Source organism: Magallana gigas, chromosome 8 (genome assembly GCF_963853765.1).
Source record: "Magallana gigas chromosome 8, xbMagGiga1.1, whole genome shotgun sequence".
Taxonomy (NCBI): domain Eukaryota; kingdom Metazoa; phylum Mollusca; class Bivalvia; order Ostreida; family Ostreidae; genus Magallana; species Magallana gigas.
In genome coordinates, this window is record NC_088860.1 from 49,845,834 (window position 1) to 49,865,379 (window position 19,546).

Sequence of the window (19,546 nt, forward strand, 5' to 3'; positions counted from 1 at the left end):
TATTCTGATATTTAATCATTTTATTTTTAATTACAGGAAATATTATAATACATTATATATGAATTTATTTATTTCTTTGGGCGAAGCAAACTTTAACTTTGTTTTCTAAACAGTTCCGACACAACAACTCAACTTCAAGAAACTACGAAATCAATACATGTGGAACTTGTCTCTAGGAATTACATTACTACATCGTCCACAGAAGAAAATGTAAACAAAACAGTTAAAAAGAATGGCCCTGCCATCAATGATGAAGTGACCATGATACCAATACTTTACGGAGTACTTATCTCTATCTCCCTCTTCTGTATTGCGTGTATCATTTATAGGAGAGGTAAGAGATGAATTTTCTTTACTTTATAATCCGTATCCAAACAAGCTTTTGATAATAAGACGATCACTGTGATCGGGTTTGTAAAAGTTAGGACCGTTGCTAAAATAGAACATTTCGGGGGGGGGGGGGGGGGGGAGAGAGCTTTTTTCATACATAATGAATATCACTCAAAGTCTGTGACTATATTTTCAGGAAATCATGTTTTGACGAATATTCTACGTGAAGTTCATGAATTTATTTATTTTTTAATTAAAGATTTTATGTTCCATTCGCTAAATCATATAATACATATTGAGAATATTGCATACACACACACTCGAATTATAGAAAATCAAAGGTTGTTTTTTTTTTATTAATGAATGTTTAGAAATCTCTAAATTGTTTATATTACTTACCATTTAAAGCCCTTTATCAATTAAAATAAAACAACACGGCGAGTTGGCCTTCTCAGGATCACATTGGGCGTATTTTTGGTAGAAATCTTTGCATAGGTTAGTGATTTTATTAGCACTCTGAAAGTAGGTTTTTCTTATTACTAAATAGAAAAGATATTGATTTAAACAAACCGTTGATTAAACTTTTTCAAATCGCATAGTATGGTTTCTTTTGATATCGGTAAGTAATTTGGATTGAGAACGGTATTAAGAAACTGCAGCAACGTGTGCAGATAAAATTGATTTCAATAAAAAAAACCTATTCAATTTTATTCACTGGTTTCAAAGACTGTTATAAAGTAATGAAATAATATTTCTTCGACTGTAGTTAAATTCTAACGATTATTTTGGAGGAGAATATAAGTATGCTTGTCCCTAAACGTGAAGAATAGAGATTGTATAGCTATAGCAAAAAGTTCGAATGATCTACCTTTGTATATTTATTTCCCTTGTTGCATGTTTTCGATCTCAGTAAGGATTTTGATATGTTTATGGAATTTCAATGAATAATGTTCAAAGAATCATTAGAACAATCACTCAGGTCAACAAAATAATGTTTTTATGGAAAAAAGTAAGGGAACTATCATTTTACAAAGCAATCATTTCTTTTTGTGATTACGGAAGTCATCACTTTTTAAAAATAATTTTTTTATAAATCAATATTTGTCTATTTAGTTCTTTTGTTAAATACGTCGTTCATGCCTTAATTAGATCGTAAAACGTAATAGCGCATGAACTACCTAAGACGTTGTCTTGTGATGTATAGATAATTACCTTATTAATACGGATTGTGTTTGTTCGTGAGGAGGAGATTTCTAAAAGTAAAGACTTTTTTCCAAAAAAGAATTTTTGTTTTCTCTATTTATAAATCAAATTAAGACATTGTGTGTTATTTTGTCAGCTATTTAACTCGCAACCTTCGGAAACATTTTTCCTAGCAATGGTTAAATTAAATTAATAAAATATACTCAGAACTAAAGCACAACTTCATAAAATTGTAAACAATGAAACAAGTGCTCGGAACACAGAAAACAAAAACAAATTTAGTAAATGCAATTGTTATGCTTTCTTCAACCTATATGTTTCCTAAAAATACGTTCTACTTTTCAAAGGCATCTTGATTTCATGTTTCATTCAAACAAAAAAACTATTATATGTCAATGATGATTACCTCTGTACAAATAATGCACACTGCAATATACGTTCTAATTTGACGTTATGATTATTATATTTTTAAACTATCTTTCAAATAGAAAAAAAATCAAATAGGGAGACAGATCACATGTATATGGAATAAGGAACTATCGCGCTCTCTCTCTACGTTTGTGTAGTCAAACAACAAGCTATGTGTTAACGAGGTGTTCCGTTTCTTAAAGCTATTTAAGAATTCAAAGTATTCATTATTTTTTTTTAATTGACACCATACAAACAGATTGTGCCAAAGATTTATTACTTGCAATTCAAAGAACTTTTAAATGAAGAAAAAAGGTGTAGTCCACGTAAATCAACCTTTTAAAAGAACTTAAACGACTCGAATACTGAAAATAAATGATGAATGCACAATTTGATATAGGTAATATTTTATAATTTTCATTTTCCAGTTGTCTTTGACAACACTACTAATTGTCTTTGTAATATATAGTGTAATTCTTTCCATCAATGACTATTTTATTATTTAATAGCATGATTACTGGAATAAGGAATCATTCTTTGAATAATATGCTTTACGGTGCGTGTTTAATTTGATCTAAAGTTTAAACAATAAATATTATTTTACCTTTTGTACTTTGTTGTTTTCTGACATTTATTTTTTCTTTCCTGATTCACATTCTTTTAAAAATTGTTTATTTTTGCATTCTAAAAAAAGACGTTGTATCCCTGCCCTGATCCCTGTTTTAAGGTCTGTATGAACACTGAAAAAAAAATGTGATTTGCTCTCACTTTTGAAAGGACTATATAATAGGGCCCCCTCAAAAATACGACATCATAAAGTTTACCCTTTTACCGCCAATATCGCATTTTTAGCTTAAAAACGGCTTGCTATCAAACAGTTTTTCTTTAGGAAATCATTGAGCAATTGCTTGAACAAATAAAATATTTTCACCAAAAATGTTTCTCTCCAGTACTTGTAAGTGACAAAAAGTCCGTTCTTGTTCAAAGAGTAGCTCTATATTTTCCATTTAAAAAAATCAGAAAAATGCCAATTTTGACTGACTTTGATACAATCATGAAAATAGCGTCAGTTTTGACGTCATATACTGCAAAATAGACATAGAAAATTTTTTATGGCGAGTCTTCTAAAAGTAAACATAACAAATTAATCTACATGAAACACTTTTAAAAAAATGGCGAATTATTTGGTCCAAATTTAAATAATATCACATATAGTTCTAAAATAAATATTTGATACGATAAAAATGCCAATTATATTTCTATCATGCCAGTTAAGACGTGCTCAAATGCCATAGAAAGAAAAAAAAAAAAAAAAAAAAAGACCATTGGCCATTACTAAACTGTACCGTCTTGTTTACCTTTAATGGACAAAGGTTCTACATATAATTAAGTCTACACTAATTTTTATTTTGTCTTAACTATTATTTTATGATATCTTTGTGTTGATAAAGGCAATTTACCACAACGTAGTAGGTATGCATTAAAAAAATCAGCAAAACATGCAGATTTTTATTGCGGTATTCTGATTTTACCATTAAGTGCTGTGTCACTTACTTTTGTGATAAAGGAAATTAATACAATTTATTTTGGCCCAAATATTCTTATTTGGAAAACTGGATTTATAGTCAAAACTTAGCATTGAGGCAATGCAGATATCAAAAGATGCATTTTCAAATAGATATGGGCATTGTCATTTACTCATGTAGCGCTATTTCATTAGACTTCAAGAATGCCTGCATTAATTAAGCGAAGACTAAGGAGTCGCTCAATGCTGACATTGGACAAGTGTAGAGTCGTTCGACACCTGCATTAAGCGACTGAAGAGGCATGCACTCGATGCCTGTATTGAGCGACTTGAAAATCATCGAATGCAGGCATTGGTCCACTTTGAAGTCTTCAAATGCAGGCATTGGCCCACTTTGAAGTCTTTCAATGCAGGCATTGTCCCACTGTGAAGACTTTCAATGCAGGCATTGACACACTATGAAGTATTTCAATGCAGGCATTGGCCCACTGTGAAGTCTTTCAATGCAGGCATTGGCACACTATGAAGTCAACCAATGCAGGCATTGGCCCACTATGAAGTCTTTCAATGCAGGCATTGGCACACTATGAAGTATTTCAATGAAGGCATTGGCCCACTATGAAGTCTTTCAATGCAGGCATTGGCACACTATGAAGTCAACCAATGCAGGCATTGGCCCACTATGAAGTCAACCAATGCAGGCATTGGCCCACTGTGAAGTCAACCAATGCAGGCATTGGCCCACTGTGAACTCTTTCAATGCAGGCATTGACACACTATGAAGTCAACCAATGCAGGCATTGGCCCACTGTGAAGTCTACCAATGCAGGCATTGGCTCTTTATGAAGTCATCCAATGTCTGCATTGGACGACTGTGATGTCATCCAATGCAGGCATTACGGTCAACTGTGGAAATCGAATTTTCTAAATTATTATTTCTGTTTATTTCATGTACATACAAAGTTTGAATACCTATGTTTGGACACTGATTTTATTTATGTCATCAACCCCCATCACCAATCAAATTAGATCATAATGTTTGACATAACGTTATAACTTAAAGGCTGATAGTGAAGATATTTTTATTTATTAACTTAGAATGCCGGTTATCCTCCTCTTAGCAGCGATTAAATTTTCCTCTATTCTGTGTACCTAAAATAAAAGACGTACATGTATAGTTTATATGACGGCTATAATCTTTAGTAAAAAAAACATCTTCATTTCAACAAACTTGACACATTTTTATGCTCTTTCGTTACATCCAGTTTGATCCATAAAATATCTTTGCTCAGATAAATATACTCTCAATCAATTCTACGGTTGCTCTTTTCTCAATTGCAAAAAATTACAGACGCAATCTCTTTGCAGCACAATGTTGATATTTAAAACGTATAAAAGTATCTTGAATTTTCTTACCCATATATTGTTTAACGGACATCTGTAGGCATAATAGGTTTGTATTCATCAAGCTTCTTATCTTCAGCACTGCGTGCACACCTCTGCTGTACTCGATTGTCGTAGCTCTATCTCTTTCCAATAAATGAAAAAAATAATTCAAGTGACTAAATTCGTCATTACAATAATAACGAAAACGTCGTTCTAACCGACAGTGTCCTTTCCGTATCATTTAAAAATATTTCGCGGATTTTTCTGACATCTAAAACTATGACGTAATAAAACTTAATAATTCACGTTCATGTGTTCCCATCAGTTATTTTGAGAAAACCGAAGATGAAGAAAAAGAAAATATTTTAATGCAAAAATGAAGCCAAAATGCAGTTTGCCAGAATTACCTACGTATGTCGTGTCTTTCAACTGGATCAAAAGTTCAAACGTCTGGATATACCGAGCACAGAAGAGCTGCGTGAAAAAGCACATATGCGTTCGTGGATTGTGATCCCGAAGTCATCATGTGGATCATTGTAAGTACGGATAGTTAATTTAATCAGTGTTGCCATATTAAGAAATTGGTTTAATGTAGATATATCGTTGCCTAGCATAAAGTCATGGCAGTAAATAATAATATTCGGGCCGTCCGAATTTGTTTGAATGGACCTTACGCTGAACCTTATATACGAATCATATTACAGCATATAATTTACAAGATTAACATTTTTTTAATATTGATGTACATAATACTGTTCTTCAACATAAATAACTGTTATATCTGTCGTTTAATTACAGTACTGTGTAAGTTTATTGCCAGAGAAAGAGAGAGAGCACAATAAATTATGTTTAAAATTTATAGAAGCAAAATAAAAATAATATACAGGAGATTTAAACAAAGATATTAAAATAATACGTTCATGAAAAAGTTTTTTTAAAAATGCTTACACTACTTTTGATTCAACATGTACGTCGGGAAACCCATATTTCTATATACTATATAACACGTCATGGTAACGTCAGGCAATACCCTCATCTAAATTATATACAAGGTTTGGAATACATGCTTATGCTTATTTAAAATTTATTGTTTTTGGATATCAATTCACAACAACAAATAACATAATTTTATTTTCTTGAATTCTAGGTGAAGTTTTACACGTAATTCTTTTCTTCTTTTTTTTTATTTGGTCACAGCTAGGATGCTAATAAAGTATCTATAAAAGACATCAAGAAACGCACACCTTAGGATCTTGTTAGGATTTTTTTAAAATAAAGTCTGACAATGAAAACAATGGAGTTTTGTTATCAATGAGGATACTCTTATTTTTAAAACATATCTTTTTTAATCTATATACATTTACACATATCAGTGGTAATTATATCAAGGAGAATTTTTCATGACCGTGATTATCAAAAGAACATTTGTTTGTTTTGGAGTAAACAGACTACACTGTATTTTTTCGTTTTAGTCTGAATGGCAGTCACTATGGAGCTCTTTACATAAGGAACATTGGTGAAGATCATCAAAAGCACCTTATTAAAGGGGGGGGGGGGTTCCAAGACATTAGAAGTCGGTGGAGTTGGATCTGATGGTTCCTTCTGAAGTAGTGAAAGTCAGTGGTGACCACAATAAAAAGCTGGGTAAGTTTATTATGAGGAACTAAGCACTGATCAGAAAGTTTAGAAATGTTGAAGAAAATTTAAATAAATCATGCTTTAAATTTTACGGCCATCAGAAAAAGTCTGTATTCATTTTAGGTAATACATGTACTTCTAATCCCTGTGCTGCCAGTGTTGAAGGAATATTCAAAACGCTTTTCATAATGTACACAGGGAAGCCTGACCTAGCAGTTAGTGGGAAAGGTATGGTCAATAGAGAATATCATAAATTAGTTAACAGAATTGCAAATTATGAGCATATGATGAGTATAGCAGAGATAAAAATATGCAGCTTTTCATTCTTATAAATACATGTAGGTAAATGTGTATCACTCTTGACATATATGCTGTATTATATCTTAATTATGTTTACAGGAGAGTCATTGGAACCTGGATTGAAGAGAGAATTGAGAGTGATTGGGACTGATCCTTAAATAGAAATACTACTTTCATCTGTCACAAAACGTGTCCATTTATAAATCATAATATATTTTTCTTAAAGTGTCAGTCTGTGTCTGTATTTTTTTTCAATACCATTTTCATTCTATGTTTTTATTATGTAACCCTTATCATTACCACAAGGTGACTTTGTAATGCTTAAATTTATAGGCTCATTAAGATTAACAAGACATTTGTTCATACCTTCAAAATGCCATCAAATCCTAAAATGTTTACTCGCTATTGTAAAGAAATAGTTCAAAACACCTAAACCTTTGACTCGGTCAATTGATTTATATAAGGCATTATATGCATTCATTTACATCATGAATGACAAAATACCATAGTTCACAAGATAAACGGATGTCTCTAGAAATTCCTTCAAAGCCTGCTATGGTTCTTGTGCGAGTCGGTCAATGCCTGCATTGGCTATTGAGGAAGTTTATCCAATGCCTGCATTGGCTCTAGTGAGTCGCTCAATGCCTGCATTGGCTCTAGAGAAAAATGCTCAATGCCTGCAATGGCTCTTGAGAAAGTTGCCCAATGCCTGCATTTGCTCTTGTGACAGTCGCCCAATGCCTGCATTGGCTCTAGTGAGTCGCTCAATGCCTGTATTGGCTCTTGAGAAAGTCGCTCAATGCCTGCATTGGCTCTTGAGAAAGTCGCCCAATGACTGCATTGGCTCTTGAGAAAGTCGTCCAATGCCTGCATTGGCTCTAGTGACAGTCGCTCAGTGCCTGCATTGGCCCTTGTGCCAGTCGCCAAATGCTTGCATTGTCTCTTCAGAGAGAGAGAGAGAGAGAGAGAGCCATTCGATGCATGTATTGGTTGTAGAGTGAAGGTCGTTCAATGCCTGCATTGACTTTTGAGTTTTCAATGCTTGCATTGGCTCTAGTGAGAGTCGCTAAATGTCTGCATTGGCTCTAGTGTGAGTCGCCCAATGCCTGCATTGGCTCTTCAAAAGAGAGAGAGAGAGAGAGAGAGAGAGAGAGAGAGAGAGAGAGAGCCATTCGATGCATGTATTGGTTGTAGAGTGAAGGTCGTTCAATGCCTGCATTGACTCTTGAGAGAGTTTTCAATGCCTGCATTGGCTTCAGAGTGTGCAAGCGGATGCCTGTATTTGGTAAAATGGCCAAATCCCTTTACATGCAGTCATAAATTCCCTGCATCGACTCCTCTATTTAACAATATTTCAGCATTCCTCGCTCATTCATTTTATTAGCGTTTCAGCTCTTTTTGTAATTTTTCATCGGCAAAGTCAGTAAGTCAATTCCAATATCACCAACTGCATGATCATTTGTGATAAAAATAAAAGCTAATTGCAATGAGAATAAAAAGACTAAAAATATAATTGATAGTTCATCAATGTTACCATAGAAGTGTCAATTGAGAGATATTTATAATATGTAAATTCAGCCGTAATGTGTATATTGGGCCAGTTATGTGATTATTATCAAATTTCATTCTTAATCGGTGTAATATCACTCATTTTGATAGAAAAAGTCAACTGTTATTTCATTCAACATAAAAATTTCTAAATATATATTTAAAAAATAGTTAAGACAAAAAAAAAATTAGTGTAGACTCCATTATATTTACATGTTATCATTAAAGGCTCGATCCAGTGAGAGATAATAGTAAATAGTTACTAAGTAGTAAAGGTAGAATATCAATACAAACGAATAAGGGTCTTAGAGTATATTAACCAATATTATATGTAAATCATATCTGTTAACATTGAAAATGAAAAACGAAGTTGTTAGGAACAAGGTAACATATTTACCGGTATATCGAATATATTAGATCGTACGCAGAGTGTATACCTGCGTAAACATTAACTTTTATGCAATATAATTTTGTTGCATCATATTTTACAGAAACAAAACTATTTATGATATAATTTATATTTAATCAAAACCCGAGTTGTATTTTGAACCCGTTATTTACCGTGTGATATTTGATTACAGGCTGAAATGTTCTCGGCAATCAGCTAGGGTGTGTGGTAATGAAAACAATGTTAACAAATCGTACGCGGAATGTGTATCTGCGTTAATATTTATTTAACTTGTCTGTAATAATTCGTTTTTAATGCATCATTTTCTTATACAGAAAGAAATGTACTTATGATAGATTTTATATCTACTTTATACAAGAGTTTGATTTATATAATTAAACCCGCTATTTTCCGAGTGATTTAATCTCGGGCTGAACTATTCATATAGAAAATTTATTGATCATTAAAGCTCATAATTTTAGTTGAAAAACACAATTAACTTGTAATTTTTATACCTGCTATAAATGATGCAGCGATGATTAACAACTCGGCAATTGTTACTAAAAAGAAATTCCACGTCAATCTTTATTTGTACGTGTTCTCTCTCAAATTCTGCCATTATCAGTTTGTTCGTAAATATCGTTTAAATTGATCGTACATTTACCATGAACATCGTTTATCCTTTCCTATCGTGTATCAATCATATCATATCGTGCGTGTATACTGTTCTATCGTGCGTTAATGCTATCCTATCGTGCGTGAACCCTATCCTATCGTTTATCTTGTAAAACATAACGTTGCGGGTACTGCACTTTGAAAATGAATTAAAATGTAAATTAACTTTTATTCACTAGACTTATCGTATACTCGTACATACTAAGATTCAACGCCTTTAGAAACCCTGACGTGCACCTGGGCACACGACACACCTGTTGTGTATATCTTGTATAATCTGTGTTAGTTCCAGGGGTTTTCTTAAGAGCATGTCTACGAGAAAACCATGCAAAAGGTGTGGGAGCAAGGTTCTCTGATCAACTTCATATTTTGTGTGTAACAGTTTGTATTTATATGAAATAATATGCCACAAATTTTTTTTTGATGTGGTCAGTCTAAACTTGGTTCTGCAGCACTGTTACTAAAAATAGCATTTTGACCCTTTTAAGAAAAAATTTTGCATAATTCACCAAATTATTGTTAAGAATTCTGAGTTTAGTTTATATATAAATTCAAAAAGTCATTTAGAGTTAACACTAACAAGATACACTTGTGTAAATCATTTTGTGAGAATTCCCAAATATTCTTTCTGTTAAGTGCAAATAGGTCACGAATTTGGCATGCTTCCAACTTTTTGTAAAATTTTAAAAATATACATTTTTTAAATGCTTAAAAGTCAGAAGATGGCACTTTAAATTCACTAAATCTGTTTTTAGTTATAAAAGGACATTTATCTTTACAATATATCAAAAATCTGTCTTTGGACTCTCAATAATATTGCAAATATATTGTCTTAAAGTTGGACATTTTTCTGCTTTTAAAACTCTCCAGAATCTGTAGTTTAGCGTTAGTTTTACATTGTCACAAGTATATTATGGGAAAAAACCCGATATATTCGCGAGTCAACCAATATTTTATTGAACTGAAGGGTTGCTTCAACACATTTCAGGTTTTTTTTTTTTAAATCAATGCCATTAATTAAAACACAAGAAATCATGGGAAAATGGGAATTTGAATATACATGTAAGCTGAAGTGAACTTAACTATTTTTTAAAAATCTTATATATCTCACTATTAATGAAAGAAAAAAGTAAGCAAGCTTACATACTCCCCACACCCCATTATTTGCCAATGCTACACATTAAGACAGACAGAGTACCCAGTAGATACACGAATGAATTATTACAGGGGCAAAACTTTAAAGCCGGGCTCTTTTGGTGTGTTATTTTACATATTGTTTACTACAGATTGACAATCTCTCTCTCTCTCTCTCTCTCTTTCTCTCTCTCTCTAATTCGATAAACATAGTGATACATGTATTTATCTTTTCATTTTTTTATACTTGAACTAGTGATCTTTTAATTCAGGAAGTAGGACCAAATTTCAAAGCCCCCCCCCCCCCCCCCCACAAAAAAAAAAACAACAAAACAAAACAAAAAAAAAATCCCAAAACAAGCAAACAAACAAAAACCAAAAAGATCACCTCAATGGAAAAAAATATTAAACATATATTTGTTGAAATTAACAGACGATTTTTTAAAATGTGGAAGTTGTGTGGAACCCATTGCCAATGAATGTCTATCACATTAAATAATTATAGAATAAGGTAGATTTGGTAATTATTTTGGTCCGACAGTATAAAGGATTTAACTTTTATTGTTTGAGGGGTGGAGGGACCCAACATCAAACCTGAAAAATCGTTAATAAAAATATAATACACTATAAATTACACTTAAAATTTGTAATTATCAGCATTATATAATATATAGATACACATTTTATTAGCATTTTATTTTTTCAATTTTTTTAATCACAAGACAATAAGAGAGTGTAAAAATTTTGACTTGTTTTCCTTTACAACTATATTTCAATTTTAAGAAAAGGTACACACTTTAATTTTTCCAAGAGGAGATAAACTGCTAATAGAGAGGTAGGTCTAAGGGAGTAGAGCTTTTTATTTATTTCAGATGTACTTACTGTGATACATTCTCTGATTTCTCAAGAACTAAAAAAAAAAGCTGGCCCCCTCCCCGTCATTTCTAGATTCAATGAATATTATAACTTACAAAAAAGTCTGATTCATAAAAAAATATTTAAAAAGAAGGATCGAAGAAATGAACTATAGCTTACATTATAAATTCTTCCATCATGCGGATCAAAACTTGCAATGATAGTGCGTACATGTATAGTTATATTTGATAAAAGTAATTTAATTAGGATTTTAAAATTTAAATGTGAATCACATTGAAAAGGGGTGCAATTACTCACTTTAATTCAAACAGTCAAAATCAATACTTATAAGAGTGTAACCTTAACATCTGCAGGGTGGTTTATAGATGGTCAATGAAATATACACGTACAGAAATGTGATGTCATTTGCAACAGATTCCGATGATAACGATGTAAAATTGCACGAGGCATTCCTAGTGAATTCCAAATGATATCAACATAGAAAGAATAATCTTACCGTGACTAGGCGACGCTCATGCCAAACAGGGTCCGTATGACATCTGTCATTTTTAACGATATATCATTCTATCTAATTTCAACATACCCCATTATAAATTGAATCTTTGTAAGGCCTTAAAGAAAAGTTGTGTGTTTAGGGTAACCCGACCTAACGTACAAAAATGCCCCGATCCTACCATTTTTAGATGTCTGTTTTATCCGATTGTGAATTTTTATTATTTCTATTAAAAAATCTGTTTTTAAACGTGACACAAACAAACATTCTAAGGATTCATGCAGAAAAAAATATGATAAAATAAAATAAAATAATTTTATCTTATCTTTAATTAATTAATTTTAACTTTATCTTAAAAAATAAAAAAAAATCCCTACCTACCTAACCTAATTTTTTCATCAGTGTTACTCTAAACACAGAATTTTTTTTATAGGCTTTTATAGGAGAAATCAGTTCTCGTTTTGTGGATTTTTTCGAGTAAAATATGATAATCTGTGAATGATATTATCTTAGAAAATTTCACTTTCATCTATTTAAATTGCACTTTTATCACAGGTTTGTATATTTTGATTAAAAATCGAAATCGTCCAAATGTGCTGCTTAAATATATCGGGACAGAAAATAGCAGTTTATAGACTACATGTAGATACAAGTTTCCATCAAACTTCAATATGTGATATAGTGAATAACACTAACAAGATGAGGCAATTTTTGTGCAATTAAAATCATTCAATATCATAATATTTATTAACAAAATTAATGTTACACTCACAGCATTTCTCAATACTTTGCCTGAATTTGAACTTGTATAGTTTTACCAACATTCTAAATAGTTTACCTTCTCTACAGAAGAGAGCAACAGGGGAGACAATTCTAACAGTAGTAATGAAATGCACATGTAATGAATAAGAATTCTATTAGAATCAATGAAAACAACAATTTTTTTTATAAATTAAAAGCAAAATAAGGTGTATCTTTCATGTTTAATTACAAATTTTGACTTCAGTGGATTAAAATCGCTTGTAAAATAAAATTAAAAAAAAACAACAAATCTTTATTTTATTTGAAAATGGGATGTTTTTGTTAATTTATTACTTTTTAGTCCTTGGAAGTCCAAAGATGGATTTTATATATTTGTAACAATACATCAGACAGTTTCTTGTTAACTCAAAATTTTTAAAAATAATGCGCCATTTTCTGAGAAATTCTTTCAGAAAAATTGACAAAAATGTATAATTATCATTTATTGGCATCCTGCCAACATTTACACCCTTGGGACTTCATGGTGTAAATAGAAATATGAAAATAAATATGCAACGATTTAAGGTTTGAACTTCCTCTTTAAGAATATAGTCTTATTTTTTTCAAACATTGCTTATACATTTTGTAATCAATTACTGAATTTGACACTTTTTCTCTTAACTTTTCTGGATTTTAGAGGCAAATTAACCAGAATGCAGTACTGGCCGTTTCTATAAATAGAAACATCCAGTGCAAAAACAAACATCATATATCTGACTCTAGATGGGTATCCTTTAAATATATGATAAAATTCTGTTCATTCTTGAGACTTGCAGCCACAGCTTTTTTCCATATTTGCATTGTTCTCTCGTAGACATGCTCTTAAGTTGGACAAACAATAAACATTAATTAGATATACACAAACGAACAAAACTATGTTTAGACAAGCAAAGAAGTAATATCCTGTCTGATATAACAAGGGCAGTTGAGGGTCTTTTCATCTTTAACATGTATCTAGCAGATCTCGAGTTAGACTTAGAAATATTGACAATTGAAAAAAAATGCAAACCATCAAACCGATTATGAAATTAAATCATGCATTTTTTATTTATTATCTTTATTTTGTTTAACAACCGGATGAACTGAGAGAGAGAGAGAGAGAGAGAGAGAGAGAGAGAGAGAGAGAGAGAGATCACTGATTAGTTTATGATAGGAAACAAACATACTTTAATTAGAGTTATTCACAGTTTAAGATACAGAGACTGCGCTCACCCCTACAATAATTTTGAAACACCCAAAATATTATAAAGAATTTTATAACGGCAATCTGTGTCCATCGGAGCGGTGTGATGATAGCGATCTGTGTTTAATGGAGCGACAATTAAAACCGCCTGAAACACCCCCCTCCTTCCTTGAAAATTATATTATCACTCGGATGACCCCCTCCCATCTCTATAAAATAACTTTTGTATTTAATATAAGTTTTATTGCTCACCTTGATCAAACTTGACTTAAAGGGAACTTAAATATGGTATAGAGACAACTTAAAGGGAGCGTAAATGCCACTTAAAGATGCTTAAAGGTGGCTTAAAGATGGCTTAAAGGTGACTTAAAGAAGTTTGGACATTAAGGACCTATAAGCTCAGCTTAAAGGTGACTTAAAGGTGGCTTAAAGATTGTATATCCTTTAAGCCACCTTTACGCTACCTTTAAACCACCTTTAAGGACTTGCTTAAAGATTGTTTTTCGCCCTGTGTTCACTAATATTAGTCAATGACTTCATTAAATGAACTGTTTAAATGTACATCATAAGATATAAAATAAAAGTTGTGCTTTGACAAGTATGTCACAATTGGGGTGTCGTCAGAAAAATATGACTCTTAAGTTGCACTAGATATAATATCATATGATAAGATATTTGTATATACATGATCTAAGCAACTGCCATAATCTGTAGTAACAATCACAATTAATTGTCTTAACTCTCTTTGTTCAAGGAGTTTCCTTATTGCAGTTTGATTGAACAAGTCAACATTGGTATCTCCCATGACAATAATTGGGTTGTTAGCATCTAGAATGTCAAGCAAGTGACACACAATATTGCAAAGGCATGTCTTATTTGCTCTTTGAGGTGATACATAAATGATGACAAGTTGTTGCATTCTTCCACAGAAAGAAAAACAAACAAGCACTGCTTCAGTATCAACACCCAATGATATTCTCTGCAAGTGTTGAAAGTATATCTTAGAATACAATACAATTCCTCTGCATGTCCTTATTCTTGCATCTTATGTTCATCATCAAACCTATTAAATCTAAAGCCTGGAATTGAATATTCAACGTCAATATCTAAACAAGTTTCAGCTGGTAGATCTTGAACATCTATATTGGCATCTCAATATCTTATCTTTATCAGATTATTGTAAGGATTTAAACGAATTTATGCCACATTCCTTTTAAGGAATAACTTGGGAGCCGTAAGAGATGATCTAACTGCAATAATGTAAAATTCTCCTGTCAGGTTTAATTTTTCCAGAAATTCAGAAAATGTCATTTCTGTCGAATTTATCTTGAAATCAGTTAGCAAAGCTCAAGCTCTTTCATAGACATTTGCATTAACTCGATACCCCTCTTTCTCTGATTCTGTGAGTAGTTCTAATACTTGAGATCTTGACATGGGAGGAAGAGGAAAATTGAAACGGCATATTTTCTTTCCTTTCCTTCGGGATGTTTTGGCATATCTATGATTCTGAATATTTATCAGGGTAGGAATTTCATCATTTTTCTGGCAAATTGAGTGCTTTTTTTCAAAATCTGAGATCTCTTGATTGCTATTTATTCCATATTTTGGTGCATTCTCTATCCACATCCACATGTGAATGTGAGGAGAAACTCCATAAGATAAAACAAATCTTCAATTTTTCCAAGTGGAGCCAACGATGACTTTAATACAACAGATATGAAAACTTGGACTCGGTGGTTAAAATAACGAGGGCATGTCACTGGATCAGACTTTATCAACTTGCATTTTTCCTGCCAGGTTTCTCAATATCATCATCAGTGTAATATATCTCATTATCCAATTCCTAGAATTTTCAGCAAGTCTGTCCATGTACTCTCGGCTGTTGACAAGGAACAACACCAGGTAGGAATGCCCAGTTGTCTCATCAAAGTAAACAAGTCTTTCTTTGCACTTTCCCAATAAGCAGGTAATCCTCTTAAATTTTTCAATGCTCGGTAGCCTTCATTTAGTCTAACAATGTTGTCAAAATCTCCAGGATTAAGAACATTACCAACTGTAACGTTTTCCTTCAGTTTGACATTTTCTCATTGCCAGTGATATCTTATTTTGGATCTGTATAACCTGAAGTTTCTTAAGTTTGAAAAAGATGTTTGGATCAGAACATGCAGCTCGTCTGTCAACACTTCTAAACTCCCACTTACAAACAGGGCTGTAATGCACTGGAGTTTGACAATCTTTATTTCCAGGACGTGTTTGACCACAAAATATTGCAAGGAAGGATAACTACTCGGCATTTTTGTCTTGGTATAAACCAAGAGAAATCTGTCCTTCACCTGGTGCAAATGACATTGTTTTACACAACGAGCGTACATCAATGGGATGTAGCAATGTATCTGTGTTACCTGTGAGTCTTTTTTCAAAATGTTGATCTTCTGTCCATCCATCTGAATTGCATTGATTTTGAGTGACTTCAGGTGGAGGTGTACCTGCAGAACCATCGTCTGTCTTGTCTTCTGTACCCAGTCCTAGCCAATATGTCTGTTTAGTTTCAATTGACCAATCAGTATTGAGACAAATACCTTCATTTTAAAACAGAACACTATTGTTTAGGGGCCATTGCAATGCTTAAATACATTTATTTGGTCTAATTGCTTCATGCAACACACTGTGTTTAAAACTGTGTTTTCTCTTGATGATACATTTACCACATTTCCTCGTAAACTCTTCTGCCTTCCACGAGCTTTTTCAACAAGTTGCATGAAGGGTATTCTTGAACTGATCAATCTTTCTTCCAATTATGTTATGTTTAATCTGGAGGCTTTTCTGGAAATCCCATACCATTCACAACAGCAAAAGATGGAATTTTCCCTGCCTTTAAATTTCTGTGACATGTATGACAAATCATTGACACTTTTTAAACCAGTCAAACAAGTTTAACCTAAATTTGTTTTTCTTCATTGTTCTGCCTTAAGCACACCATCTCTAAACCATGTCTGAGTACAACAAGAACATACAAACATTGGACCTTTAGATACTTTTTGTTGAAAACTCATCTTTAAGACATTTGCATCTGATTTTGTCGAATTTCTTTCCAAGGAAAACTCTGTTATGCTTGATGAGAGCTTTTTTTTGTTAATGTCTTCTCATTTTGATTAACTGCTGAGTGTCAACAAAATGATCTGAATTCAAGTCATAATCTAAATCAACCACATTTCTTTCCCGCTTTTTTTCCAAAACTAATTTGAAATGAGCACATTTCATACTGCACTTGCTGATGCGTTTGATTTCCACATAATGACAAACAAAGGTTTCTTAAAAATAGAACACAGATCTTGTAAAGATACAAAACCGGATAACACAGTTCGTCCTCTACTATGAGAATCGAAGACAAAATATGTACCAGACTCCTGATGAAACTAAATTGCAAAAGAAACAGAATTAAAAATAACTATGCACGCATTTTGCCGAGAAGTAACTAAAACTGCATTCAACTTTGACTCTAGTGGCAAACCTAAACCATCTATTCCATCTTCTGTAGACATGCTTCCGTATCTTACTTTATATTCTCTTATGGTAAAGCAATTGCCATGATACATAATAAATTGAGGCAAATCAGAAAACTGCAACAGCTCATTAGATTGACATTTTTTTGTAATTTCTTGTACAAAACATCATCCGCAATTAAAACTATGTTCATGTCTGTCCTCCCAATTGTTGTTACATCTGTTAGAGATGATTCCATAATGAAAGTGATACAGTTGGTCATGCATTGTCTTCATCTTGAATAAACAAGTATCACCCTGACAGAAATCGGCATATACAGTAATTGATGGCCAAACTAATAAATTCATCATTGGTATGTTTCGTTCCATATTCAGTGTTAAAAAAAACTTGTACGCAATAAGCAAAGGTTGTCAGCGTAAAAATGATTTCTTTTAATTAATTGGTACATATGCAATAAACAAAATATTGATCATATACCAGTCCATGTAAAGATTCCAACACAGTCTATCCCAGTGGCACTACTTATCATCTACATTGATACATGTATGGTGTCGCTGATAAATAATCGATGTGGAACTGGAAGGTTGTGCATTCAGGAAAAAGCTAATGTCTGATGGGAAAACGCTGATGAATCGCCATCGACATTATTTTGTCCAAGACGTTTTCAACAAGTGGGATTTAAATAATCTTAAAATATTCTTTAAAATAATAAATTATATGCAATAAAAGTATCGATATATTACCGTATCCTCTATGTAACAAAATGATATGCTAGTGCGTTGATAAGTAATAAAACTTCGTAATTATTTACAACATGTGGTCGTAGGAAAACACATCTCGATCCGTTACATCACTTTGTTGTTTTAACACACATTAAGTACTGTGTTTACATTCTTTATCATACTGTTTGCGTTAATTTATGGAATACGATTTGTCCAATACTTACTATATATCCTGCATAGTTCGACATCAACACGCAAAGTATCAATCCACAACATCTCAACTCACATGTTTAAATCCATGCCTGCCATTTTTCTAGCAGCTAAAAATAGTTGACGCGTCACAGATCGATACAAGCTTGAGAAGGGAGCGGATCGGAACCAAACGGCAATTAGTGTTTTCATTGAAAAAAACTTAATAATGATTATTATTGCAAAAATGAGGGGTTTGATATTTAATTTCACTCTCTTCAACAAACAGAAATTAAATCCAAAAACTAATCAACTACCATTAATATATGTTATTTACGTTAAATTACATATCTAAAGAATGTTCATGAGTTAAAAGTTGATCAAAATAAACCCCGCCTCAAAATTCCAGCCTTAACTGTGCTGCGTACGGATTGTAGGAACAATTAAAGGAATTGTATATGTTGTGTATATATATATATATATATATATATATATATATATATATATATATATATATATATATATATATATATATATATCTATATATATATTTTCATTCTACTGTGTTTTTCCATTAAATTCTGTGATCTTCAAATGCCTCTAAATGCAACAAGTAGTCAAAGGTCAAATTGACGAGTTTTATTATGACGTCACAAACGTTGAACGCTGTAAATTGCAACGTCACAAGTAAAAATCAAAGTTCACGCTTGTGGCTGTTACTGTCGCTCTTCCATTAATATTAACTTACCCTTAGGATAAGATAGGAATTTTAAGATATGAATCACATTTGCAGACAAGGCAAGCAGTTCAAAAATGTAAATATAAGCATTAAATCATGATTTTTTGAAGTATACACTCTCATAACTGCAGCGGTGTGTGCATACAAATTTTCATAACGCGCTTACGCGCGTTACTCAATTTGTATGCACACACCGCTGCAGTTATGAGAGTGTATACTTCAAAAAATCATCATTCAATGCTATAATAAAATAAAAGAAAAAAAGCAACACTAACTGCAAAACATAGGCGCTTTCATTGTTAAAAATCTTCAGACGTTTTACAGTCGTTAAAACTATGACGTAATTACGTTACCTAGTGATAACGTCAACAATAATACTATGACGTCATAATGCTTATTGAAGGAAACAATCATAGAATAAAGTTATATAGCGTAATATACAGTAAAACAAAATCAAAGACGATGAAACAGTCTATATCAAACTATTTAACGAAGGTTTTAGTG

General features: G+C 32.3%; 1 protein-coding gene across 9 annotated transcripts in view; it reads left to right on the forward strand.

The window, feature by feature from the left end:
* LOC109617652 (serine/threonine-protein phosphatase 6 regulatory ankyrin repeat subunit B-like) overlaps nt 1-19,546 on the forward strand; it is a 343,082-nt gene that overhangs the window by 196,097 nt on the left and 127,439 nt on the right. For 7 of the 9 annotated variants that reach the window (XM_066069376.1, XM_066069380.1, XM_066069374.1 and 4 more), the window contains exon 5: nt 114-334. The exons of the other annotated variants lie outside the window; for them this stretch is intronic. In XM_066069376.1, coding sequence (XP_065925448.1) covers nt 114-334 — 221 coding nt within the window. The remainder of the gene's footprint in view (nt 1-113; nt 335-19,546) is intronic. 9 annotated transcript variants of the gene reach the window in all.